The sequence below is a fragment of the Eriocheir sinensis genome, chromosome 8 (assembly GCF_024679095.1).
Source record: "Eriocheir sinensis breed Jianghai 21 chromosome 8, ASM2467909v1, whole genome shotgun sequence".
Taxonomy (NCBI): Eukaryota; Metazoa; Arthropoda; class Malacostraca; order Decapoda; family Varunidae; genus Eriocheir; species Eriocheir sinensis.
This window is the reverse complement of record NC_066516.1, coordinates 13,501,404-13,518,410: the sequence shown is the minus strand read 5'-3', so window position 1 is coordinate 13,518,410 and position 17,007 is coordinate 13,501,404. Positions and strand designations below refer to the sequence as shown.

The window sequence follows — 17,007 nt, the reverse complement described above, 5'->3', positions numbered from 1 at the left end:
GACACTTCTTAACGTACTTTTATACGCAAAAAAAATATATAAAAGAGAGTGAGTTAAGAAGTACGTATTCTTCTACGTACTATTTCATGTCCTTTTTATGCAAAAAAAAGTATGCAAGAGTGTGTTAAAAAGTACATAAAAAGTATGTATCCTTTGTTTCACTCAAAATTACTTTTTCATTGCTTATTTTAGCTGATTTACTTATGAATATGAAGAATAAAAAAAATAAAAAAGCAACCCCTCCCCCCCTCAATAAAAAAATAATAATAGATAAAACCCAGCAGGTTGGATTTGAAAAAGAAGTGGATTATTTTCAACCCTGTTTATATCAAAGCAGCGACTAGAACACAGGTATATGAGAGCAGTTACTTCCACTCAAGATTAAAGGAATCTTATTTTTTAGGGAGATCTTAATCGGGTTTTGAATTTTGTATGCATTTGTATGTAGAATTCATTTGTTCATTTTATAATGTAAAAATTTAACTGTTATATTATGTAAACTAAAATTATAAAAAAGTATAAAAAATCCAGTTAAGCTGGGTTTGGGGGAATTTCTTTTTTTTCTTTATGATTTTGGGGGAGTTTTTAAATGCCTGCCCTGCTCAATGCAGAATAGAAACTGAGAAGAGTACATCATTGTTAGAAACATGCCAAACAAAATACTCAATAAATAATCAGAAGCTGGAATTGAAGAACTGCAAAAACTTCAGTTACTTGTAATGGCTGTCAGTTGAGCTGGATCAGTCAGCAGCTGACTAAGTTTTTCTTGCAAACGATCAGCTCTCTTGCGCTCTGCCATGAGCTGTTTCTTGAGGTCCTTCATAAGAGTCACACCTTTACGCTCATGGATCCTCTGCTCCTCTTCTCCATCCGCAACCTAGTTAGTGGAGTACAGAACTTTTAATCTTTTAAAGTATGTGGATTGGTTAGCTCAAGAATGTTCACTTCATCATGTGGACTATGGTTCTTTGGTTAAAAATACTGTCTTTCAACCTTAAAATCACAGTTTAAGTCAACAAGGTAAGAACACTCAGAAAGTACACAATATAGACAGGCCTAGGAATATGGTGGGGAGGGGAGGAGAAGTCTTGTAATCTGAAAATGCAGGGAAGTACAGCAGGTCCTCAAATAGTGCAATTTTGTTTCAATGTTAATGAACAAATAATAATAATTGTACAAACATACAAACATGAATTATCTGGATCTTTCATCTATCTGCAACGGTCTTGAATGAATAAATTTGAGTAATTATGAGATTACTCTCCTTCCAAAATCCAGATAGTGTGAATTTTCATAAAACGGCAATGCTGGAGGACAACATCAGAAAAGATATACGGTATGTATACTCAACACTCCATTCAGCAGTCTTACCGTTCGTTTCAGTGCTTCTACAGCCTCTTCAGCCTCCTGTCTCTGAATTATGCTAATCTCAAGCTGTGTTTGCAGATCCTGAAAGTAGAAAAATAGCCCAATATATTCATCATCAACAGCAATACTCCTGAAAGGAAACATGTAATATCTAGAAAGCTAAGCTTTCAAAAGTTTAGTGATTGCACTACTTATCTAATAACAATTAATTACTGAAACTTATTTTTGAAGTTCAAGTAAGCAGTCATTATATAAATACTTATGGAGTGAATGTCTTCTTACACTTTTTTCCTTTTGCCATTCCCATTTGATCTTCTCTATTTCCTGACATTTTTCTGCAGCTACTCGGTCAGTTTCCTCCTGGATCTGCTTTTGGGTTGCCTCCACATCTCCAAAAAGCTTTTCATTCAATTCTTGTAACCTTGATTTCTCTTGCTCAATCTGTTCCACTCTCAAGTTGAGGTCAGTCATTTCATTTAGCTTTTGAGTTATTTTTTCAAGCTCATTCTGTGAAAGGGAGAAACTTTTAAAACATAAATTGAAAAAAAAAAATGTGGTATGTTAAGAGCTGAACAAAAAACTATTTGCACAACATTAATCTTTCCATTAGTCTCTGAGTTTCCTTCAGAACCTCATATAGAAGGACCCTTAGTGAAAATATGCAACACCTATGTGTGATCACAAATGCAGGCAGACTGTATAAGGTCTATTTTTCGTTCGTGTGATCACGTCTTTGTGGGTGAATTTGGCAATGTAAACAAGACTCAGCTTCACATATTGAACCTTTTCTGGGTCACTAAGTCCCAACATTTACTTCAAAAATATTTTTGACAAAAGATGAACCTGACAAAATCAATTCATTAGAATGGTCACAAATCACTGGAAGTTTGATTTCACTCATCTTTTTAAACAGAAGGCAGGCAAAAGTTGAGGCTGCCAGGCTTGCAGCCTTTGTTTTGTTTGCAGGCTTTGTTTTCCAAGAATTCAAGCAAGGTGAGCAATACTTTCTCTACTATATTTTCAAATGAAATTATTTGAATTTTTTTAATATAAAAATGTATCTCCTCTCAGCCCTTCTAGAGAAGTAAGTGAGAGGTATTACATTTCCATCACTTTCACATCACAGGACCAGATGGCACAATGCTGCCCCTACCAAAATTCAGCATAGTCTCCCATTTTGATTTATTGCAACATTCAGTTAATTGAGGCCACTGTTAGTGTCCTTTATCTTTGCCAATCATACCTTCAGCTGATGACTTTTAGTGTTGAGAGAGAGTACTTCCTCTCTGTGCTGATTTGAAAGTCTTTCTAATTCTTGACTGTGTTTTTGCTTCTCTTCCTCCATGTGAACTTTCATTTCTTCCATGAGGTGGTGGCGACTCTCTGCAAGCTGAGGAAAGAATTAGGCACTGGGCTGCTGAAGTACTGTATAGAAAATAAAACTAATGACCAACCTATAGGTGTCATACCCTTTATACAGGAACCCTCCCACCCACCCCAAAAAATAATAATTTCTGCCATGATGTTAACAGTTTTGGGTGGTGGGGCTGAGTGGTGGGTCATAGGGGGTGCCTGGAATTTGAGTTGCACCATGTGATTGTTAGGCCAAAGGAAGATTAAAAAATAAAAAAATAAAGCAAATAAATAAATAGATCTGACTCAAAATTGAATATGGCAGGTGTGATTTACTATCAAGTACAATAACTGCAACTCTATCCTTATCATTTCCTTGCATTACCATTTCTGACATTATGCCATCTCCTCTTGATACATCCCTGTTTTTTGGCTCATTGAAACTCTTTTATGTCTAAAAATAAACATTGCCTGTCTGAGCACATCTAGTTGTCTCTATTTTCACATTTCCCACTTACATATACCTGATTGTCTCTTGATCCTTCCCAGATCTGTACTTACCTTGGTCTGGTCCTCAAGAGATGTTTTCAAAGATAATATCTCTAAATTCTGATCATTAACTTTACACTGAAATTCTTCTTTTTCATTTTCACTTTGTTGTAGCTGCTCTCTGACATGTGCAATGTCCTTCATTACTGCATCTGTTCTTTCTTTTAAAGCTGAAATAAAAAAAAATTCTTGCAGATAAATTGAATAAATTATCAATGAGACAACTTTCATTGTTATCCAAAGCTTAATAAGTTCCAAAACGATGTATGTACACTGTCCACAGTCTATGTATGAAATGACAATGAAAACAAAACTATCTCTGCTGGACAAAAACATAAATGAAAATTCTTCACACAAGATATAAATACCTTCACATTCATTATCTTTCTGTGAGACTGCATTCTGAGCCTCCTGTAATGCTTCCTCTGTGGTCTCAAGCTTCTTTTCAAGTTGCTCCAATGAATGTTGTGTAGCCTCATGCTGTTTTGATTTTTCAGCCAAACTTGATTCAGATATTGCCAAACTGTTGTTTGTTTGTGCCAAGGATATTTTCATATTTTCCAAGTCACTTCTGTGGATAAATAAAATGTAAACATGGAAATGAAAATCAGAGTATGAATAATACAGGTGCTTCCAAAATTACAAACGTTTCACAAAAAAGCGACATAAAAGACAACCCGTGGGCTTCGGCTATGGGAAAGCCGAGAAGTGCCCGAGAAACGACAAAATTACTCTGCATTTTGAGACTAAGAAAAGAGCATGGAACGTACATCAGAGTACTCCTCTCATAACCATAAAGCCGTTAAAAATATTTACTTTTACTCAAACTCCACTTTTTTGGGTGGTGTTTGTTACAAAATAAACAGTCTCGTGACGCGTGGCATCTAGCCAAGAGTCGCTTGTTGTCTACTATAGAGAATTTGACAAGTGATTACTGTATGGATTGCTAATTCAGTATGCCATGACCTTACATCACCACCTATAACAAAAAAGCCCACCTCAAGATCACTCACCCACCACATTGACCTAGGCCATTCATGGTGGGTTGCACTATGCCACCACCGCCTACAATTAGCTCGAATTACGCGTTTTATGGCGAGCCCTTTTTAGGGTCCACCGTACCAAAGCCACGACTCGTGAAAGCCCTAAAAAGGGTCTGTCGACGTTCTCGGGTTAAGGAGCTACCAACCAATTCGTCTTCACCCACTAGCCTACAAATTTTCACTAAGATCATAAGAAATAGAGCAAGTGCAGCAATAGACTCAAACCAGCCAATATATATCAAGGTGAATTTAGTAGTAGATTCTCAACAAGGCGGTGGCCGAGTGGTCAGCATGTGGGCATGGTGAGCCCGTGGACCTAGGCTTGAGTCGCACAGAAACACACTGACTTTTCAAACTATCGTTGAGTGGTGGAGGATTACCCACATGCTGCTCAGATCTTCAATCAACCCTAACTTCAGCGACTTTGGTCAAGAGGAGCACCGGGAGGCAGCATGGGCCAAGCAAGTCATATAACATGGCAACCACTATAAATAAAATTCATCTGTGCCACTAATGGGCTGGAGTCACCCAAGAGGCCCCTCAAGAAAGCCTACAGGCACGATAGGCAGCATGTAAAAAAATAAATAAAAAAATAAAATAAAAATAATTAAAAAATCCATTTCCAACACATTATCCATAAAATCAACTGAGTGAAAAAAACAACGAAAAAAAAACAACAACTGCATAATATTGCCTTCACCCGGTAACAGTGGGGATCATGTTTCTTAATGGTCCCTCCAAGTGAGAAAAATGAGAAAAAATCACCCCTCACAAAAAACATTTCATAATATATATCAAAGCATTTGTGATCAGATTATGTATCATCTATTTTGGGGGGTTTACATCATGGCACAAATTTGGCCCGTCGCTGCTACACGGTAAAGCCACAAATTTGGCCTGTCACTGCTACCGGGTTAAAGAAAACTGGAGATGAAAGTACAGAGAAAGAGATAGAACCTATAGGAGGGTAGTTTAGAAAGCAAAAATTTGTGCCTGACTTTGTCAAAAGCTTTCCAGATCTCGAAGGCAACAGGAAGTTTCACCAAAATGGCTAAAAAAGGATGAGCAGGAGTCAGTTAGGAAAAGGCAAGTAGAATGACTCTTGCAGAATCCATACTGGTGATCAGAGAGAGGATTGGAGATAAATTCTAAAGATCTTTTCTGTTAAGGATGGTGGTAAATGCTTTTTAATCCAGAATTTTGTTGTATTTACTGAACTTTTGGTGGTAGTAGTTTGCAGAGTTGAAAATTAACATAAACTAAGTATATATGTAACTAGACTCTAGTGTTTATAAAAACTTCACTGGTAATAGGTCTCTGGACTATGAAAAAATTGGTGCCATGGTACCTGCATTGATCTTCTACCTCCTTGAGTCTCCTCTCAGTCTCCTCATTCTGCTTCTGAGTTTCTTGTTTTTTTTTTTCTGCCTCTTCCAGTGCATCTGATAGTCTGGGGGAGAAAAACCAATATCAGTGTCTTGATTTCAGCATTATTGGTAATCTTTATTGTAATTTTATCTATTCCAACACTAGTTCCTTGAAGCAAGATTCCCAGTAGAACTCCCTTTGCAGAAAACTGGGTAGAAATGAGACATGAACGAGGAAAAAAATGTAGAAAAAAAGCCTGCTAATTGCTGTTCCTAAAAACGATAAAAGCAAAGAGTGGCCAAAAGAGAGGTCAATTTCTCACCTCGATTTAGTACTCTTCAAACACTCCTCAAGTCTTTCTTTTTCTGACCTGAGGGTGGCCGTGTGTTCTTTCTCCTCCCTTAACTCCTTCTGGATCCTCTCCTGTTCAAGCTGCAACTGACTGGGTTTATTGTGGGACTGAAAATGTGCATCTGAAATTAAGATTTAAAAATTAATATTCAAATTTGACTGAATTTCCAGAAAACTGAAAGTATAGCAAACCATCCTACAATGATCATAGTATATAACTTTATTTAACCATGACCTGTCACACTTATTTCAATTTCTGACTTGTTACCCAACACTAAATGAAAGGATGAGAACATGAAAAAAAATGCACAAGCTCTGAAAATTATGCTGTTATAACTAGGGTTGCAAAGGATGGGAAAGTTTCCGGAAAAATAGAAACCTTCCAAGGAAAGGTTTGGAAAATTTTCAGGGACCAGGAATTTTAGGAATTTTTGGAAATTTTCATATTTTTCACACAAGTGTATTTGTATTAATAAACAAATCAATTTTGGTAAATATAAGTATTAATGAAAAAGTTTTAAGCTACAAACATTTTATTTCCAATAGGTAAGGTTAAGTTTAAGGAACTTTCAAACACATGATACCCAGACACCTATAGCATAAATTAACAAAGAAACCCTTCACTGTGTTATATAGAAAGATTCATTTAGTAAGAAAGAAAAGATGATTTTTCTAGGTCAAGACGTGTGATAACTTTTTGTGGTTTTGTTAGGTTAGGTTAAGTTTAGGGCAACTTCAAACACATAGTAGGCAACTGCTTATGGAACATAATAACAAAGAATTACCTCACTCAGTCAGTAAGGAAGCATATATGATTTTTCTAAGTCACGATGTATAATCACTTTTTGTGACTTTGTTAGGTTAGGTTAAGTTTGGGCAGTGATGGGCACTGCTAACCGAAAAGTTAGCTTCACTGACTGGTAATCCACTAACTAAAAAGTTAGCTTTGCTTACGCTAAGCCGCTAAACTGATAAAGAAATTAGTGGAAGCTACGCTAACCGCTAACTTTTTTATATGGATTTAGCTTCGGTTTAGTGTTTTGGCTCTAAAACTCTTAAAAACAGACCTAGTGACCTGAAATTTCAATATGTTGAAGCTTAGACATAGAGCTTTCCAGAAAGGTATAGCATGCCAAAATCAGATGATGATACGTTTATTTCTTGTCAGGTGGAAAAATATTGAATTCTTGTTATTAAATCCCGAGTTCAAAGAGTTGGAAATGGAAGTTAGCGGTTAGTGGATTAGCGTAACTGTGCCCACCACTGAGTTTGGGGTAACTTCAAACACGTGATGGCCAGCAACTTATGGTATAAATCAACAAAGAATGACTTCACTTTGTTGTATAGAAAGTCTCATCAGTAAGGAAGTGAAGATTAATTTTCTGAGTCCTATTACCTATTACCTATAGTAATTGTTTCAGGTTTTGTTAGGTTAGGTTAAGTTTAGGGTATCTTTAAACACATGATGGCCAGCACCTTATAGTATAAATCAACAAAGAATGGCCTCACTTTGTTGTATAGAAAGTTTCATGAGTAAGGAGGCATATATGAATTTTCTGAGTCAAGACCTATAGTAACTGTGGTATTTTGTTAGGTTAGGTAAATTTTAGGATAATCCAAACACATGATAACCTGCACCTGTTGTATAGGAAGTCTCATTAGTAAGGAAGCAAATATGAATTTTCTGAGTCAAGACCTATAGTAACTGTTTGGGATTCTGTTAAGATAGGTTAGGTTAAGTTTAGGGTATCTTCGAACACATGATAGCTAGCACCTTATGGAATAAGTCAACAAAGAATAACCTCACTTTGCTGTAGAGAATGTCTCATTAGTAAGGAGGCATATATGAATTTTCTGAGTCAAAACCTATAGTAACTGTTTGGGGTTTTGTTTGGTTGGGTTAGGTTAAGTTTAGGGTATCTTCAAACACATCATAGCCAGCACCTTAAGGAATAAATCAAAAGAGGATGACCTCACTTTGTTGTATAGAAAGTCTCATTAGTAAGGAAGCATATATGAATTTTCTGAGTCAAGACCTATAGTAACTGTTTGCCAGCACCTTATGGTATAAATCAACAAAGAATGACCTTACTTTGTTGTATAGAAGTCTCATTGGTAAGGCAGCTTATATGAATTTTCTGAAGCAAGATCTATTGTAACTGTTTGGGGTTTTGTTAAGTTAGGTTAAGTTTAGAGTATCTTCAAACACATGATACCCAGCACTTTATGGTATGAATCAACAAAGAATGGCCTCACTTTGTTGTATAGAAATTCTCATTAGAAAGGAAGCATATATGAATTTTCTGAGTCAAGACCTATAGTAACTGTTTGGGGTTTTGTTGGGTTAGGTTCAGTTAAGTTTAGGGTATCTTCAAACACATGATAGCCAGCACCTTATGATATGAATCAACAAAGAATGACTTCACTTTGTTGTATAGAAAGTCTCATTAGTAAGGGAGTAAATATGAATTTTCTGAGTCAAGACCTAATGTAACTGTTTGGGGTTTTGTTAGGTTAGGTTAAGTTTAGGGTATCTTCAAACACATGATAGCCAGCACCTTATGATATCAAATAACAAAGAATAACCTCACTTTGTTGTATAGGAAGTCTCATTAGTAAGGAAGCATATATAAATTTTATGATGGTGTGTGGTGATTCCACCAGAACTTCTGACAAGTAACTGTGTAAGGTTTTGTTAGGTTAGGTTAGGGTTAGGTTAACCGGAGGGTGGCATGTGGCTCAATAGGGGTCACTTAAACAATCCTGCCTGCGCCACCACCTGCTCAGGGACATTCACTAACAGCCCCCTAAAACTGAAGGTTAAAGAGGCAACAATAACCTCAGGGAAAAAAAAAAAAAAAAAAAAAAACAAAGCCTAAAGGTGCCACAGGCAAACTTGTAAATTTTCCACAATCCTCAAAGTTCCCAAAAATTCCCATGGGAAGTTTCCCAGTTCAAAATTCCCAGGAATTTTACAACCCTAGTCCTAACACAATTAGAAATTTCAACCAAATGTGAGTTTGGTGGGAGAGAGAATGATAAGTAGTGGACAGAAGGCACTGGCAAGGGGAAAACTTATGGAGAACCACATACAAAAATATGAGGGAAAGGTGATTGGATTGTTGGAGTAAGTAGAGGAAACATAAGAAAATTCTGTGATTGAATTGCAGAAGGGAGCAAGAGAGGAAGTGTAAGAAAATTCATGTGATGAGTTACAAATTTACATTTACTTATCTATCAACAAACAATGCATTAAATTTTTTTATCACATGCTTACCATTTGTTCTTGCCAGGTCTGTCTCAAGGCCATCATCATCTTGTAAAGTAAGTCTCTTGAAGCTTACTCCACCACCTTTTCCCAAATTAATTTCACCTTCATCTCTGAAAACAAACAATGATTTACTCACTCTATGTATATAACAGCTATATGCTACCTCTATTGCTGCTTTCTTAATCCTATTTGCACTGTCCCTTTTCTTAACCCATACGACAAAATTACGATCAGTTCTAAACCTTGACAATTTAATGCAGAGGAAATAAGATACATGTGTGTCTTGCATTGCCTCTCATGATCAAGTACATTTCACAGCAAAGGCAGCTGAAAACATCCAAAAGTATTCATATTGCTGACAGGAAATACATGAGAAAGTAAAACATCATGACTGAAACACCATCTAATAAAAACTAGTGAGCATCCCAGCATTCATGCAGCATTGTGCATCCTATCTGATACAGTAACAAGTATCTATGAAGTTCAAATGAGGCCATTTATGTACATCTTTATCACTGCAACTGTGGCATGATGACTGAATGCTTGATAAAGTCTGGCAAAGCTAAATGCATTTCCTCAGACTATAAAGATGTCAAACAAATTTTATCGGCCAACTTTACCATAATTACCATCTCTTTATGATGTGACAACAATCAAAATGAATGATGAAGCATGCATTATTATTTTCAATAAAGATAATCCCATTATATTTCATATAGCACATTAAATCATTGACGATAGCTGGCATTTAAATTTCTGCAAAACACTGTTTAATGGATCCACATGATCACACAAGCAATATGTCTTGAAATCATGGTCTTTCATTGCCAAGTAACTATCAAACATCTCCCTATCATTCTCCAACCCGACTCTATCAAAGCACTTGCTACGACAACCTGGGAGGACCCATCACTGGGTTATGCAGAAGCTAACACAGATGGCTGGTCCTCCCTGTCAGTGATAGAACTGATTGTGACATGAAAATCAAGATAGGATCCTCTCCAGAATTTTGAATATTTTTACATGACAGACACCACATGGTTATTAAGAGGCTCATGACTGGCTCAGCAAGAGGATGACTCACAAGCTATCTGTCTAATGCATGGTGATTGTTTGGCTCACATCTATATCTCCCTGGAAGTTATATCCATCAGTAGCAGAGAATTTTCCCGATGTGTAGTTTCCAATGAATAAAACCAAACAATTTGCCACCTCTTTTTCAACGATAATAAGGTTGCTTTACAGTAGTACAAACTAGTCCAAGATTATGAAGCACCGGGAATAAGGTGCAGACAAAAATAGACAACTGTGATTTTGAGGCTTACACTCCTAGTGCCATGTGCCTCATATTCTATAGGCTATATTTTTGGATTATAAAGCACTGTAGTTAAGAATATGCACCTAGTTTTTAATTAACAATGCCAAATAAATCTATGCAAGGAACCATATTTCAGCATTTTAATACTCCTCACTTTATATTAGGATTTTCACTAATTTTGAACAAAATTTGGATATAACCTAAAATTATATTTTAGTCACCTACAATTATGAGGAAGAATACCATATATTAGTCAATGTTTATGTTCTCCACTATGGTTCTCTTGATACAATGATACAGAAAAAGGGTCTAACTGTAAATCTTGCACATTACTGTTGCTCCTAAACATACTAGTAAGTAGGAACAACTACCGCACAAATAAATATTTTTCTATAAACACCTTTCACAAAATCTTTGGCTACTTACAGAGGTATGGAGTGAGTCTGGAGAATGTGGGTCAACTGAGTCACTTGTAAGTTTAAGGCTGCAATTTTTTCATTGTGGACTTCCTTCTCAGCTTCTATTTGTGTCTCTGCTTCAAACAGCTTGTTCCCCACTTCTTTCAGTTCTCCACGTAGGCGGATCACCTGCGTGAGGAAAGTTATGTGTTATAATATATATAACAGTGGTCATAACTTTTACTACATTCTAGAGTTAGACTCTTGACCTCTTTGAGGTTAAGTAGGAACATACAGTGACACCTGTTTAAGTCAGCACAAATGGGGCAGAGGCCATACAAAGTTGACTGAATCACTGAATTAAGGGCATAGCAGGAGTAGTACAGATGTGTTTGATTTGTATGTGTTTAGAGAGCTAATCTAACCTGTGGTGTCATTTTGTTCAGTAGTGTGTGGGTGGTTGTTCTCATAGTGATGGGATGCTGTGTGGGAGCCAGGAATGCTCCATGTTGATGCTGCCGTTGAGACCCTTAACCCTTAAAGGACAGGTATTGTTTTCAACGAATGATCCCTGGATACGGGTAAAAACAGCTTATATTTTTTTGTTGTTTATTCACATTGTATGAAGTGTCTTAACTCACTGAAAACAGCGGTGAAATCCAAATTGCGATACGTTGTGTAATAGTCACGCTAGTGTGTGAGCTGCTGGCACAAAACACTGCTCCAGGCAGCTTGGGGCAGGCCGCCGCCAAGGACGCACAACATGTTAACACAGGCTGGCCACGGTGGCGGCATGCTTCACACTTCCTCCATCTCACAACTGAATGTCGATGATATGAATTGTTCTTTACACTGAAATAATTTAGACAACATCTACTTCACTCGCTTACTATCAGTCCTCCTCAGAGCTGGCTGTTTCAGTCAGGGAACACATGCCTTATGTGTAGCCTTCTTACCCTATACTGTTGTCATGGAAAGACTTGAAATAACATCTTCACTCTCTGGGTCACTCACTACTGCTGTCACTACCTACAATGTTCTCATCACTGTTATCCTTGTACTCAGAATAATCTTCACCCTCTATCCCATCCTTTCTTCCTGATGTGTCACCATGTTTCCCTGTGTTTTATTTTCTTAGGGTTCCAGGGCTGCTCAGTGAGGACTAAAGATCTTATTTCAAATTCATGTGGGTCAGATATGCTGGCAGGAAACTTGGCAAGTCACAGAACCCGTCAAATTTGAGCTAAATATTCAAATTAGTGGTGCGAAAGAGTCTGATTAAATAAGCAATGGCTGTCTGTGCGGAGCGAAATGTGTTTGATTAAATAAACAATGGCCGTCATTTAAGGATTAACATGAATGTAATTCATGCCTTTTCGTCGGTCAAGTTTCTTCCAGATCATGCAGGCAGCTCCCCTTAGCCTTGTGCTGACTAGCTGTACTTTGAGCCTGTGGTGCTGTTTCCATGTTAAATGTGCATGGTTACTTCTGTCTGGTAGCTAATCAGTGCTTTCTTCTCTACTCTCTGTAATCATGACCAGCAGGCATCTTTCGTTTCCAGTTTTCCAGGAGCGTAACCGTAGATTACTATCGTTGCTGGAATAACATGTTTGCTATCGTTGTCTGGAATTCCGGACAAATTTTGTGGTCATAAAAACACATATAGGAATGGTACAAAGGTCAATTACAAAATTTTTGCTTAAACTAGAAGACATTCCTTATTATATGACCTATAAACTTAACATATTACACTAAAACAACATTACGAAAAAAAAGAAATAGGAAAATGTGTGAAAATTATAAAAAAGCCCTGCCGCTCTAACCAAGGCTCCACTGCCATCACTGTATTGCCTGATAGTGATGAGTTGTGCCACACGTGAGTTTACACGTCCCCCGGAATGCTCCAGCCTCGGTAGCCCTTAGCCGCACATGTATGTCATATTTTCCATCCTTGTCCAAAATTTTGGACAACTGGGAACAGTTAAGGAAGAAAGCACAGGAAAAACACAAACGTACCACACGCACCAAGGGCAGAATATCAACTGAGATGTCATGGCCGTAGAGCACAGTAGGTCTAACAGATTTCCTTCCACAACGCTAATTAACCCCCAATGCCAGGATTCCGGACAACAATAGTAATCTAGGGTTAAATGTATCATACTACTGCGACTGATTTACTAATCTATGTTTCATCTATAAAAACCTGATAATGATAACACCAAACACATAATGAAAAATATAACATAACTGAAGTGTTTGATCAGCTATAATAGTAGATTTTTATACCTCTTTAGAATCATCCGTGGAGCCATGGTCACCCTCAGCCATCAACTCACAGCTCTGCTTCCCGCATAGGACTTCCATTTGCCTCTCATATCGCTCATTCTCTCCAACTAACTGAAAAAGTTAAAAAAATTAAATTAAGAGGATATTCTCACCAGGAAATTACTGCTGAAACATAGCAATACAGAAGAAGTGAGAGAGAAGTGAATGGAATGGTCATATAGTTAATAGAGAAAATTATAAGATAGATTGTAAGCATGGATTCAAAGATGGAATTTAGGAAAAGCAGAGTTTTGCCATGCATGACAATGCCTTGGAAACATGGATGTTGAAAGAAGCATAACCAGGATAGATTAATAGTAACAAGCTACTTGAAAGGAGCATGTAGGCTTATAAACAGAGTTGATGGAAACAATGATAATAATATGTTTAAGTATAGTAACGTTTGATATGGTGAAAAGGGAAAAAAATTATATATTGAGGTGGTGCAAGGAAATCTGCCATTTGTGATAAAAGATACTCAATACCTGCCTTTGTGAGCTCCTTGAGTAGAGTGTTGTTCTGAAGCCTGAAGTCTTCTTCTTGATCTTTGAGCTTGTTGCGCAGGTAACCATTGTCCCTGATAAGGAGCTCCACCTCACCTGCTTTCTTTGAGGTTCTGATCAGGGATTGGTAGCGGCCATTCTCCTCCTCTAGAGCATGAAGGCGTGCTTTTGCTTCTGCTAACTCTGGTAGAGAATGCTTTCATTACATCAAAAGAATATGACACTTTATTTCTTTCAACATATAACCACAAATTTACTGAATTAAGTATTTTATTTTTCTCAGTTCAATGTATCATAATGTGTAATTTTCAAACCTTTTTTATTCTTGCGAAGAGCATCTTCAAGGGTGTAGTTCTTTTCCCTTAACTCCAACAACTGATTCTGAAAATAAAAATAAAATGCATATTTATGCTGGTTGGTCTGATCCTCCATTCTTTTTATTTCCTGTAATTCACTGTTTACTTTCCTCAACTCATAATTTTCTTCCTTTGCTTTTTTAAATATATCTAAATCTGTTTCTACATTATGAGCTGAACTACTTGGCTTTGTAATCCTAATGCATACAGAAAGTCTTATATTAATTTACTGTCACATGTTGGCATCATCTGTGGAACCAAGAACCACAAAGTTCACACACCGCAGCAGTTTGGTTCAGCTTCACGGGTTTGTTACAGTCACTGCAGGGGCCTGTCTCCTATTGGCTGCCTTTATCCTCTACTTGCTCTTTCACTTGGTTCTCTCTCCTTGCCTAAGCCATGACTCTGCTCAACTTAATATCTACTTTGACAGTTTCATGTTGATAGATTTATTTCTGCCAGTTGCAGTCACAAGAAGAAAAAAAATTAGCAGTGAAAGGCTGCAGCTGGTTCAAGTGAAAGAAAATAAACATTTTTAGCAGAAAACATTTTCCAACCGAGATGATTATATTTATCATGAAAAAATAGGTAAATATCTATAACTTCACCCATATCACAGCTAAGTACAATACTATTTCTGGTGTTTTATGTGGGGTAAAAAGACATCTTACACTTGTACTCAAAGATCACTGAGGTTAAAAGACATTTCATATTTATTGGGGTAATATTGGAGTTCACTGAGGTTTCTGCCAGTCTTCCTCAGGCCGCCATCATGGATGGACCGACACTCTCACTCACTCACTTAAAATATCATTCTACTTCACCTCTCAGTAAGTGTTAACTGAGTATTTGACCTCTTTATTGGTAGGCATGTAGTCTGACAAAAGGACTGATTACTATCCCAAAACCAAGTCGAACAGTGACACGGGTGTTTGACATATGCGCTTTGTGAAACGCGGTCGCATGAAGCTGTGACAAGCACGTGTCAGACACCAACTGGATATTGTTCAACGCGCGCTACTCAAAATTTGAGTAATATGGAGGCCAGGGTGATACGTAGCAATTGGTAGGTCACTCCCGAGTCAGTTGACAGTGCTGGATGACAGCTGTCACAAACCTGTCTTATTTTTGTACCCCAAAGTACTTGGTAACAATGATCTAGAATCAACTTACAAGAAGTGGATGGGTTAACCGTCAGTATTGTACCATATGTAATCATGAAACATGACATTTCCCAAGAGTTGCTCGACTACGGATTGGGGCGGCGGTGGTGGTGGGGTGGGGGGTTCCACTACGCTGACCATCCAATTACACACCTGACACTCGTCAACAGACCCGCTGCGGCAGCTGCTAGGTAATATTGGAATAGATAACACGACTATATGTTAGGGACTTTCCTTACTTTCGAGACAAAAGAATTTTCCATATTTTGGGGATTTGGGGGGGGACATTTTGGAAGCCCATTTTTCAGTGATTTGGCCTTCCACCACCAAAACCATGGTTCCCTACAGGGATTAATCGAGCGCATCATACATGTGGGGGGGTCGAGGGGGGCCAAGCCCCCCCGTTAGAGGTTAGGTTATGTAAAGTTCAGTTAGAGTAGTGTAAACATGCTCACCCACCCTAAGGAACCGATTTCCGGCACATCCTACATGATGGGGGGGGGGGGGGGGGGGGGCCAGGGGGGTCCAGGGTAGGTTATGTAAAGTTCAGTTTGAGTAGTTTAAATATGCTCACCCACCCTATAGAACCGATTTCCGGCGCATCATATACATGAGGAGTCCATGGGGGGGGCTGTGCCCCCCCTGGTCAGAAAGTAGGGTCGAGGGGGGCGAAGCCCCTTCGTTAGCTGTTAGGTTATAAAGTTCGGTTAGAGTAGTTTAAATATATCTGACATGCGGTGTGGGCCATTGTAAATCACGCCGGTACGCAACGCGGGACAGAGTGGGGCAGCGGCAGCCACTATGGTGGGCATGTAATGACACGCCCGACACTCGTTAACAGACCGGCTGTGTCGGCTGTTAGGTTGTATTGGAATAGATTACAAGAGTATGCATTAGGGACTTTCCTTACTTTCCAGACAAGGGATTTTTCCCTAATTTAGGGATTTTTCTAGGGAAATTTTGGAATCCCATTTTTCAGTGATTTGGCCTTCCCCCCCAAAAACCCCAATTCCCAAGGCTTGTTAGGGGGTAGGGAGTGCTGGAGTGGTGGAGGGGGAGGCGGGCTTCTTGTAGCTAGTGTGTGTGTGTGTGTGATAAACAACCTGAAGTCTTGCAAAATCCTCGGGGCTTAAGTTCGCCATCTTCTTGAGTGTTTCAGAGGCCTGGGTGGGCCATGCAACCACAACGTCTGGCCCCAGCGGTGCGGGTGCTCGCGGCCGCCTGTGCTGTGGTGCTGGAGCGGTGCTAGGGGCTGCTGGGCTGACGTGGGAAGGTCATGTCTCGTCCGTCTCTGTTTACTTGGAAACGTAAAATGGTCTCGGTCTTGGTTGAGGAAACGTCCTTGACGCACCTCATTCAGAATCGTGAGGCAACCAGCCCAAGGACGTAACTCAAAGACTTTGACGTAACCAAGGAGATAGTTTCCTTAGACGTAACCAATCTCTCTCTCTCTCTCTCTCCTTTAAGGACTATAATTATACTCTATCTCTGTATTCATTCTCATCTAGTGCCTTACCAATGTACTCAGTTCCCTCATTTTATTTTCATATTGTCTAGGGGGAGGCCGGCAGGCACCGCCCTCCTCCCCTGTTGACAGTTGTACATTCAACAATAATATATATATATATATATATATATATA

At 38.4% G+C, this 17,007-nt stretch overlaps 1 protein-coding gene across 1 annotated transcript in view; it reads right to left on the bottom strand.

Annotated features, from left to right (window-relative positions):
* LOC126995560 (GRIP1-associated protein 1-like) overlaps window positions 1-16,696 on the bottom strand; it is a 23,720-nt gene extending 7,024 nt beyond the window's left edge. The window contains exons 1-14 of the mRNA XM_050855212.1: window positions 16,470-16,696; window positions 14,162-14,228; window positions 13,830-14,030; window positions 13,306-13,412; window positions 11,048-11,208; window positions 9,310-9,413; window positions 6,004-6,154; window positions 5,662-5,763; window positions 3,639-3,841; window positions 3,283-3,440; window positions 2,612-2,758; window positions 1,651-1,875; window positions 1,372-1,449; window positions 715-877 (exon numbers count right to left, since the gene is read on the bottom strand). Coding sequence (XP_050711169.1) covers window positions 715-877; window positions 1,372-1,449; window positions 1,651-1,875; window positions 2,612-2,758; window positions 3,283-3,440; window positions 3,639-3,841; window positions 5,662-5,763; window positions 6,004-6,154; window positions 9,310-9,413; window positions 11,048-11,208; window positions 13,306-13,412; window positions 13,830-14,030; window positions 14,162-14,228; window positions 16,470-16,508 — 1,906 coding nt within the window. The 5' untranslated portion in view covers window positions 16,509-16,696. The remainder of the gene's footprint in view (window positions 1-714; window positions 878-1,371; window positions 1,450-1,650; window positions 1,876-2,611; window positions 2,759-3,282; window positions 3,441-3,638; window positions 3,842-5,661; window positions 5,764-6,003; window positions 6,155-9,309; window positions 9,414-11,047; window positions 11,209-13,305; window positions 13,413-13,829; window positions 14,031-14,161; window positions 14,229-16,469) is intronic.
* Window positions 16,697-17,007: the final 311 nt, after the last annotated feature.